Source organism: Entelurus aequoreus, linkage group LG22 (assembly GCF_033978785.1).
Source record: "Entelurus aequoreus isolate RoL-2023_Sb linkage group LG22, RoL_Eaeq_v1.1, whole genome shotgun sequence".
In the NCBI taxonomy this organism is placed as follows: domain Eukaryota; kingdom Metazoa; phylum Chordata; class Actinopteri; order Syngnathiformes; family Syngnathidae; genus Entelurus; species Entelurus aequoreus.
In genome coordinates, this window is record NC_084752.1 from 41,987,568 (window position 1) to 41,999,107 (window position 11,540).

Below are 11,540 nucleotides of genomic sequence, written 5' to 3' on the forward strand. Positions count from 1 at the left end.
ACATTCTGTAACAGACAAATAATTTCATGTAGGCTAACGTTACCTCCCTGCTACCTCTGTCTTTTTCTCGTTTCTCCTCTTCTTTTCTCTTTTTTCTTCCCTGGGCACCTGACAGTTTTGGCCGTTTTGACATCTTGTGTTGATTTTTTGATGTGGTGACGTCCATAAAGAGTCATGATACGGGAAGGGAGGGGGCGCACCGTGGGGGGGCGTAATGTTGTAACAAATAATATTTCTATTAAATAGGCTTTACTTTGCATTTTAATTAACGTGGGATTATTTTTTGTATTTAGAAATAATAGTACCAACTTTTTTTCTTTTTTTTTTTTCTCCAACATTTGTGGCACTGGCGTGGCGCCCCCTGATGGACGCCGCCCTTAGCATTTGCCTATACGGCCTATGCCACGGGCCGGCCCTGTGTGGAACTAAATATAACTAACAATGAGGAACAGGTGTGCTGGCAGGACGAGGAACACAAGGTAAAAGTGCTGCAAAACACAGATACCAAAAAGGAAATACTACCAAAACAAAAGCACCAGGACATGAAGTGATATAAAAATAATGTCATGTGGTATCATGACAGTGAATGTATTGTATTTGTATGATATACTCAGGGTCATTAGAAAAATGCCACCATCGCTGTAACATACGGTGGTCCCTCAACTTATGTGTTACGAGATAGGAGCTGTCTTCTGTTATGCTTTAAGTTGCAACATTTGAGTGACAAGCATCCTTGCCACTAGTTGGCGTAGCATATGTCACGGTCAACCCAGTGAGATGAAAAAAAACATGACAAGAGTGCGTCTCTGACTTGGCGACACTAGTCTGCACCACACTGAGGCAGAAGGAGTCTAACGCCAGCCAAGAATGCTAAAAAAAAAAATCTAAATGTGGAGAAGCTGCTGATGGTGTGTTTGACGGAGAGGCAGCTGGAAGGAGATACTGAAGTCCATTATAGTAATAATGTTCAGTTTGGTCAATGATGTTTCTGAAAGAAGCCAAATCAGGTAAATAAACAAAATACTTCTCCACTACCACAACCATCACTAACTACTACTACTATTACTACTAGGGGTGTGGGAAAAAATTGATTCAATGCCGATAAATGCATTAAAATGTAATATTGGAAATTATCGGTATCGTTTTATTTTTTTATTGTTTTTTTTTTTTTTTAATTAAATCAACTTAAAAAACACAAGATACACTTACAATCAGTGCACAAACCCAAAAAAACTCCCCCATTCACACTCATTCACACAAAAGGGTTGTTTATTTCTGTTATTAATATTCTGCTTCCTACATTATATATCAATATATATCAATACAGTCTGCAAGGGATACAGTCCGTAAGCACACATGATTGTGCTCGCTGCTGGTCCGACAATGGGTCGCATTGTTATGGTATTGCTGTGTATTGTTTTGTTGGATTGATTAATTTAAAAAAAATAAAAATAAAAAAATAGATTTTTTTAAAAATGAGAATCGATTCTGAATCGCACAACGTGAGAATCGCGATTCGAATTCGAATCGATTTTTTCCCACACCCCTAGTAGTAATAGTAGTATTAGTTAGTGATGGTTGCGGTAGTGGAGAAGTATTTTGTTTATTTACCTGATTTGGCTTCTTTCAGAAACATCATTGACCAAACTGAACATTATTACTAGAGATGTCCGATAATATCGGCATTATCGGCCGATAAATGCATTAAAATGTAATATTGGAAATTATTGGTATGTTTTTTATTTTTTATTTTATTTTATTTTTTTTAAATTAAATCAACATAAAAAACACAATATACACTTACAATTGGTGCACCAACCCAAAAAACCTCCCTCATTTACACTCATTCACACAAAATGATTGTTTCTTTCTGTTATTAATATTCTGCTTCCTACATTATATATCAATATATATCAATACAGTCTGCAAGGGATACAGTCCGTAAGCACACATGATTGTGCGTGCTGCTGCTCCACTAATAGTACTAACCTTTAACAGTTATTTTTTTTACTCATTTTCATTCATTACTAGTTTCTATGTAACTGTTTTTATATTGTTTTACTTTCTTTTTTATTCAAGAAAATGTTTTTAATTTATTTATCTTATTTTATTAATTTTTTTAAAAAGTACCTTATCTTCACCATACCTGGTTGTCCAAATTATGCATAATAATGTGTTAATTCCACGACTGCATATATCGGTTGATATCGGTATCGGTTGATATCGGTATCGGTAATTAAAGAGTTGGACAATATTGGAATATCGGATATCGGCAAAAAGCCATTATCGGACATGTACGCTCACATTGCGTACAATTTAAAATATTAAAAAAGTTATGTTTATTAAACAAGTAATAAATGATTACTTGTTGTTTAATAAACATAACTTTTTTAATATTTTAATAAATTAATAAATAAATGATTACTTGTTGTTTAATAAACATAACTTTTTTAATATTTTAAATTGTACGCAATGTGAGCGTTGTTTATACCCGTGACGTCACAAAGGGGCGGTTCATTGTGTACTTCCGGGGAAAGAGGCGCGAAACACAATTTCGGCGTTAGGACCCTGAAGATGAGGGCTTCCCTCCTCCGCATGCATTGATTTGGACAGCTTGACGGCGCTAACTGCCCGCGTCAGAGGAGCAGGAGAAGGCGGACGGAGACGCCACTTTCTCCGTTAAAGTTATTATTCTTGTCGGTAAGAGCACGACAATAATGTCTACCCCACACCGCTTTTCTCGCGGATAACTTTGTGCCAAAAAAAAGTGACAACATGTCGCTGAGCAGGAGCATTGAATTGCAACACTTCGAGGAGCGGGAGAAGCCTCACCGGACGCCGAGGAGCGGCTCGTCGGGCTCCCACGCCGGCTCCAGGGTCCCCGGCCTGACGCCCAGCCCGGCGCACAGTGCGCACTGCAGCTTCCACCGCACACGGACTCTGCAGGCGCTCACCTCCGAGAAGAAGGCGAGGAAGGTTCGCTTCTACCGCAACGGAGACAAGTACTTCAAGGGTCTGGTCTACGCCGTGTCCCAAGACCGCTTCCGCTCCATGGACGCCCTGCTCATGGAGCTCACACGCTCCCTGTCGGACAACGTCAACCTGCCGCAGGGGGTTCGAACCCTGTACACCCTGGACGGGGGCCGGAAGGTCTGCAGCCTGGACGAGATAGTGGAGGGTAAGCCAAGGCTTGGATGGATTGATTGATTGAAACTTTTATTAGTAGATTGCACAGTACAGTACATATTCCGTACAATTGACCACTAAATTTGTGGGAACTTTTGGGTCCCACATCAACCTTAAGAAAGTCAATGACTTCACCATAAAAGTGGGTGACATTGTTATCACCAGGAAAGATGAGGTCACCTACCTAGGTTCCATTCTAGAGGCTAATCTTTCCTGTGATAAAATGACAACCAAGGTAATCAAAAAGGTCAACCAACGAACAAGATTTCTTTACAGAATCTCCTCTCTGGTCAACAAAAGCACCTTGAAGATTCTAGCGGGAACTCTCGTTCAACCCTTTTTCGATTACGCATGCACCTCCTGGTACCCTAGCACCTCCAAAACCCTCAAATCTAAACTCCAAACATCCCAGAACAAGCTAGTCAAATTACTTCTAGACCTCCACCCCAGATCCCACCTCACTCCTACCCACTTCTCCAAAGTGGGCTGGCTCAGGGTGGAGGACAGAGTAAAACACCTTGCACTGAGCCTAGTCTATAAAATCCGCTACACCTCCCTGATACCGAAGTACATGTCAAACTACTTCCTTAACGTAAATGACCGCCATAACCACAACACCAGGGGGAGCTCCACTAACCATGTTAAACCCAGATTCCGATCTAACAAAGGTCTTAACTCATTCTCCTTCTATGCCACATCAATATGGAATGCACTCCCAACAGGTGTAAAAGAAAGGGCATCTCTATCCTCCTTCAAAACCGCACTAAAAGAACACCTCCAGGCAACTTCAACCCTAAACTAACACCCTCCCCGGATTGTTAATTGTTAATAATCAAATGTAAATGATCAAATGTAGATACTTTTTCTTATGCTTTCTGATCTCTCTCTATGTCCACTACTTGCTGTACATATCCTACCAAGTCAGTCCTACACTGTTTCAATGTCCATTTCTCTGATGATGCAATTATTGATGACTAAAGTGTTGCTAACAACCAAACCTAACCCCCCCACCCACATCCCACACATTATTGTAAATAATGTAAATAATTCAATGTATATACTCTGATGATTATCTTGTGTGATGACTGTATTATGCTGATAGTATATATCTGTATCATGAATCAACTTAAGTGGACCCCGACTTAAACAAGTTGAAAAACTTATTGGGGTGTTACCATTTAGTGGTCAATTGTACGGAATATGTACTTCGCTGTGCAACCTACTAATAAAAGTCTCAATCAATCAATCAAAATGGTAACACCCGAATAAGTTGTTGAACTTGTTTAAATCGGGGTCCACGTAAATCAATTCATGGTAAGGCGGTTTCCAAAATAAAAGCGCAATGATTCATGAATGTCGAGGGTCAATGGAAATTATCCATTACAGGGTCAAACTCCTTTTAGATTGGGGGCCACGGCACGATAACTTAAAAATAACGACAACTTCAGATTGTTTTCTTTGTTTAAAAATAGAACAAGCACATTCTGAAATTGTAAGTAAGTACATTTTATTTATGAAGCGCTTTTCACAGATAAAATCACAAAGCGCTGTACAAAACATAGGTAATGTAAAACAACAATTCCATTTAAAACAACAGGGACTGATTGATTGATTGAAACTTTTATTAGTAGACTGCACAGTACAGTACATATTCCGTACAATTGACCACTAAATGGTAACACCCGGATAAGTTTTTCAACTTGTTTAAGTCGGGGTCCACGTAAATCAATTCCTGGTACAAATATATACTATCAGCATAATACAGTCATCATACAAGTTAATCATCAGAGCACAATCCCGGGGGATGGGATGTGGGGGCGGGGATAGGTTAGGTTGCTATCAGCATATTTCAGTCCTCATACAAGTTTATCATCTGAGAAAACAGTGTAGGTCTCACTTCGTAGGATATGTACGGCAACGTCATAAAAAGGATACAAAGGTGATTAAAAATGATAGTTAAAAGGTGCATTAACTAAATGCTTTCCTAAAAAGAGAAGTTTTCATCCATCCATCCATTTTCTACTGCTTGTCCCGAGAAGTTTTCAAATGTTTCTTAAAAGTTTCAACACAGTCAAGCTCACGGTGGGACTGGTGCAAGTTGTTCCAGAGTCTGGGAGCTATAGCCTGCAATGCCAGGTCTCCGCGGGTTTTAAAACCAATTTTCAAGATCTTTAGAAGACCCTGGCCTGCAGACCCTGAAGAGTAGGGGCATAACAAGTCAGTGATGTACTGGGGGGTCCCACCATGCAACGCACGGAATGTCAGGACTAAGATTTTAAACTCAATGCGGAATTTAACTGGAAGCAAATGAAGACTGGATAAAAGTTGATATGGACTGCTCTGGGTGCACCGGTCCAAAGTCTGGCAGCCGCATTTTGTACAGTCTGAAGTCTCTTTAGCGTTGAAGAGATAAGTACAATAGTCGATAGTAGATGAAATGAACGTGTGAATGATCATTTCCAGATCCAATTTTGACAACAAATTTCTCACTTTAGAAATATTTCTGAGGTGATAAAAACAGTTTTTGGTCAGTTGACGACAGTGACCCTCCAAAGACTTAGACTGACCCAACACAAGCCCAAGGTTTCTGAGGCTGCTTTGAACTGATGCACCCAGAGAACCAAGGGAGTTCTTCATCAGGGGGATCTGTACAAATCATAATGTTGTTGGGTTATTTTACAATTACCTATTGCGGTTAATAGTATATATACTTTATTTGTCGTTATTTATATTTTCTGAATACATTATGTGATAATGTTCATCAGTCAACTCATTAGTGTTAATTTTTAATCTATCAAGATAAAAAATGTATATCAAAATCAAAAAACAGTATGTTATTCATGTAATTTGATAAATTTCCTCGACTGATTATGACATTCAGAGGACACATTTAGAACAGCTGTTTCTTTCATTCAAAAATTTCAGGTTCATTTTTATACTTGGCAAACTCATCCCGCGGGCCGGATAAAACCTGTTCGCGGGCCTGATCCGGCCCTCGGGCCCTATGTTTGACACCACTGCGTTACAGGGTCAAACTGCTACCAGGGTGTCCCCAAGGTTTGGTGTCTGCGTAAATGTTTACAAATTAATTGATTTACTTAAAACCGGCATCATCAGACAGGTCTTATAAAGACGATTCCAGTCAGTGTTTCCCACACATTCATTTATTTGTGGCGGCCCGCCACGAAAGAATTACGTCCGCCGCCAATAGATTTTTTTTTTTTTGTCCTGTCCAGCTTCTCAGGCAAATCATGTAGTTGATGTAGATGCCCATATAGGCTGTTCAGATTTACTTTACAAAAAAGAAGTGTAGGATACTTCTCTTGTTGCCTTATTTGTATTTGACCACTACGGTTTTCTGTTTATTTGTTACTGACTGTGGCAGGACACCTCTGCCTCTGTTTCACTTTATGTTGCTGGTAAATAATATGGTTGTAGTAGTAGGCTAAAGTTAAATTATTTAGTATGCACTAATTAAAGGGGCAGAGCTTTAAGAGACATTTTAGCTTTTATATTTTATAAGACATATTTTTTGTAAGAACCACAATTAATAAATATATTTCAGTGAATAACTTATTGTTCAAATCTGTATATAAATATGTACATAAAGTGTTGTAATTATATTGTAAAATGGATGGATGGATGTTTAAAACAAAACTGTTATTATTAATTAGTAAGTATACATTTTTTGAGCCTTTTTAGAGAAAATCATATCATTGTAGTAAATTATGCAAATTACTCGATGATGTCATGGTGACCACGCCCATAGCCACGCCCCCACCGCCACAGGTATCTTGGCAGTTTATGGGAAACACTGCCAGTGATATAAGTATCGTTTTCCTCTGATAAAAATTAAGAAAGTTATGTGTGTTTAAAACCGGCAACTTTAATACAAAGTCAATGGGGCTCAAGATTTTAAAAATGTCATCACTTTTTCAATATTTATTCCATTTTTAAAAGGTTGGTATCATTAAAAAGCTTCCTAAACACAGAAAAAGATGTTTCACAGTTATTTTTTTAAAAATGATTACATTTATGAAATTAGTTCTGGAACTGACGCAGAATTTGAGTAAGTGTGGCTGTTCAGAGTCACATCACAACAAACAGGGTCCAAAAAAATCTGTGCGAATCGATCAATTTAAAATATGTTTAGCAGACTCACAAATAAATGTATAGCTGGTATTATATTATGATTAACATTTCCAATGAACATTTTAGTCACCATATATTTTTTGTAGTAGAGTTTTGTCAAGTGTAAACTTGCCAAATTTTGTCAGAGCTTTTGCAGCGCGAGTACTTGTTCAATCCAAAACTGTTGATATTCTGGATGAGTTAGAATATGTGTTCTATGTATTGGCGCAGACCTGGGCAAATTAAGGCCCGGCGGCCCCTTAAGCTTTTCAATCTGGCCCGCCGGACATTCCCAAATCATTTTTTTAGATGTTTAAGATGTAAAGCGTAGCTGCCATTATGATGTGCAGTCATGTTTTCTAATGACCGTAAGTCTTCAACTATACTAAGTCTTTCAATGCTTGGAATCTGTATGATACACTAGTTACTATGGTCATCTAATTAGTTACTATGCAGTGTTTCCCATAAACTGCCAAGATACCTATGGGCGTGGTCACCATGACATCATCGAGTAATTTGCGTAATTTACTACAATGATATGATTTTCTCTAAAAAGGCTCAAAAAATGTATACTTACTAATTAATAACAGTTTTGTTTTAAAGGTCCATCCATCCATCCATTTTACAATATAATTACAACACTTTATGTACATATTTATATACAGATTTGAACAATAAGTTATTCACTGAAATATATTTATTAATTGTGGTTCTTACAAAAAATATATCTTACAAAATATAATAGCTAAAATGTCTCTTAAAGCTCTGCCACCTTTAATTAGTGCATACTAAATAATTGAACTTTAGCCTACTACTACAACCATATTATTTACCAGCAACATAAAGTGAAACAGAGGCAGAGGTGTCCTGCCGCAGTCAGTAACAAATAAATAGAAAACAGTAGTGGTCAAATACAAATAAGGCAACAAGAGAAGTAAGGCTGAAACGACGCGTCGACGTAGTCGACGTCATCGGTTATGTAAATACGTCGACGCCGTTTTTGTGCGTCGACGCGTCGCATAATTACGTCACACTACCGTCATGGCGGAGCGCAAAGCAGACTGTGCGAGCGAGGGGAAAAACGCACGCCAAAAGTCGTCAAAAGTGTGGGAGTATTTCAATACACAGCCTAATAATGTTGTTGTATGCACAGTGTCGAGCGTAAATGGCCTATCATAGCAGCACAACGGCTATGAACGAACATTTGAAAAGAAAACCATCAACCATCAACTAGTCAATCGTCCGCGTTAGCATACGTTGTCATCATTACACAAAAACATGAATGTGTCATTTGTATCTGCTAGGGGTGTAACGTTATGTGTTTTGTATTAAACCGTTTCGGTACGGGGCTTTCGGTTCGGTACGGGGGTGTACCGAACGAGTTTCTAAGCTAAAGCTAACTTTAGCTGCTAAAGTCTTAACAAGTTGCTTTGCTCCTTCTGCGGCTGCCTCTGTCTCAGAACGCAGCATTGTCCCACCCATACAACCATCTGATTGGTACACACGCAGCATTGTCCCACCCATACAACCATCTGATTGGTACACACGCAGCATTGTCCCACCCACACAACCATCTGATTGGTACACACGAAGCATTATCAGCCAATCAGCAGTGCGTATTCAGAGCGCATGTAGTCAGCGCTTCAGCGTGGAGCAGATAGGTGTTTAGCAGGTGAGCATCAGGCAGCGGACTCTCCCCAAATGATAATAAACACCTCCCAGTCAACTACTAGTAACATCACTATGAGCCCGTTGACCTTCTAGAAACTTAACTGCAGCTCAGCTCACTCGCAGTCCTGGTTTGAGGTGAAGGCTAATTAGCTCTCAGTTCCAGCCACATCGACCCCTTCTGAGCGCCTATTTTCAGCTGCTGGGAATATTATAAACAAGAAAACCAAAGCATGTACACATGCTAACCTTTCTTCATTACAACTGTTAGTCACTCACTGGAATGAGTAGAATTGGTTATTGTGTACTGTGTTGGACTGGATGTTTATTTTGCACATTTTAAAAGCAATACTTAATGTTTACAGTGCTCCAGAATATTTAGATTGGCACTTTTTTGTATTGGATGTTTATCTTTATTTTTGCACATTTTAAAGCAAAATAAGCAATACTTTTACTTTTGAAATGCTTATACTATTGCAGAATATTAAGATTTGCACTGGATGTTGACTTTTATATTTGCACATTAAAAAGCAAATAAGCTACTTTTAATTTTGTTAAATGTTAAAAGTTTTAAGTGTTTACATTGTTACAGAATATTTTGTCATGTTGTTGTCAATGTTGACTGAGTGGCCATACTTTTTTTTTGTAAATAAAAGCCATGCCTTTTGAAAAAAACTGGCCTACTTTTATTTTTTCATCTTCATTTTAAATAAAATAAAATAAAAAAATAATCGGTAAAAGGAAAAATAATCTATAGATGAATCGAAAAAATAATCTATAGATTAACCGATTAATCGAAAAAATAATCTATAGATTAATCGATAGAAAAATAATCGTTAGCTGCAGCCTTAAAGAGAAGTATCCTACACTTCTCTTTTGTAAAGTAAATCTGAACAGCCTATATGGGCATCTACATCAACTATATGATTTGCCTGAGAAGCTGGACAGGACAAAACATTTTTTTATTTTTTATTTTTTTCATTTTTATTTTTATTTGTGGCGGACGTAATTCTTTCGTGGCGGGCCGCCACAAATAAATGAATGTGTGGGAAACACAGCTATGGTCATCTAATTAGTTACTATGGTCATCTAGTTAGTTACTATGGTAATGTAAGTCACAGCAGCTCAGACGAGGTACCAAGCAGTGTGGGTGTGGAGCGTTTCCACAGAGTGTTTCCAGAGCCTGAAATGTGGGTGTCAAGGACAGACACGGAAGGAGATTTTTACAACAAAGTTCTAAAGTTTAGTGATATATCACATATATCAGATTGTAGCTGGGTTTTTTTACCCTTCGCGTTCATATTTTGCTGTGTTTGTTGCGTTTCGCTTGATTGTAAAATATGTGGATGGAGAGGGGGTGTGACGTTCATATGTTGTCAATATTCAGTGTTTTATCCTTCATAGTTAATATTGTAAATCCCACATTCTTTATTTTCATGTACATTCTGGGTGTCTCATTCAGTAGAAAATGTAAAATTCCATTCTGTTTTTTTAACGTTTTTAGCATTCAATCAGACATTATTGTGAGGTTTTGTATTACTGTTCCTAAAAATAAATATACCGGCCCCCAGACACATTTTTTTTCTCTAAATTTGGCCCCCGTGTCAAAATGATTGCCCAGGCCTGTATTGGCGTACAGTGGTAATGAAAACAACGCAAACACAGTTGAAATCTGAAAACAGCGCTACTCAGATTGCGCAATGACCGACCACCTCAAAAAAAAAACAATGGAATTTTAAAAGTTTTTTACTGAATGGGACACCCAAAATGTACATTCAAATAAAGAAAGTTGGGTTTACAATATTAACTATGAACAATAAAACACTGAATATTAACAACACATGAACATCGCTCCTCTTTTACTTCTCAGACCACCTCCTCAATAGTTGTGTATCTTTTACAATCAAGCAAAACACAACAAAAATGTAAAGAACAGCAAAAAATGAAGGCAAAGTGTAATAAACACCTACAATATGATATATTATCACATAAAAATCTGCTTCCGCATCTGTTCCTGACACAGCGTTTTGGGCTGGCTGCTCTGAAAACAAACCCTGCCCACTCTGCTTTGTTTCTTGTCTGAGCTGCTGTGACCTAGATCACCGTAATAACTCCTATAACACTCAAAAGTGCAGATTTCAACCATTGAAATACTTTCTATAGTTCAAGACTCACGGTCATTTAAAAACAGCACTGCACATCATAATGGCAAATACACTTTTGATATTAAAAGTCTGAAAAAATTATGTAGAACATCCGGCAGGCCGGATTGAAAATCATAACTGGCCGTATTTTGCCCAGGTCTGGGGCCGTACTTATCAAGCTTCTTAGAGTGCTATTTTACACTTAAGTCCTGAGAATTTGCGAAATTTAGTCCTACTCTCAAACTTAAGAATAAAAGCTTTTTATCAACGTTCTTAAGTCTAAGAATCACTCCTACTCTCCACTAAGAGACCTTCAGAGGTGTCTTAAGTGGTTAGGAGTTGCCAGCAGGGGATGGCACTGAGGCGAGAGAGACGTGCGCGAACGTTCAGGGAACGGAATAATGTTTTTTT

The 11,540-nt window shown here is 38.2% G+C and overlaps 1 protein-coding gene across 2 annotated transcripts in view; it reads left to right on the forward strand.

The window, feature by feature from the left end:
• Positions 1 to 2,548: 2,548 nt before the first annotated feature.
• dclk2a (doublecortin-like kinase 2a) overlaps positions 2,549 to 11,540 on the forward strand; it is a 112,565-nt gene continuing 103,573 nt past the window's right edge. For both annotated transcript variants that reach the window (XM_062033277.1, XM_062033278.1), the window contains exon 1: positions 2,549 to 3,178. In XM_062033277.1, the coding sequence (XP_061889261.1) occupies positions 2,776 to 3,178 (403 nt within the window). In that variant the 5' untranslated portion in view covers positions 2,549 to 2,775. The remainder of the gene's footprint in view (positions 3,179 to 11,540) is intronic.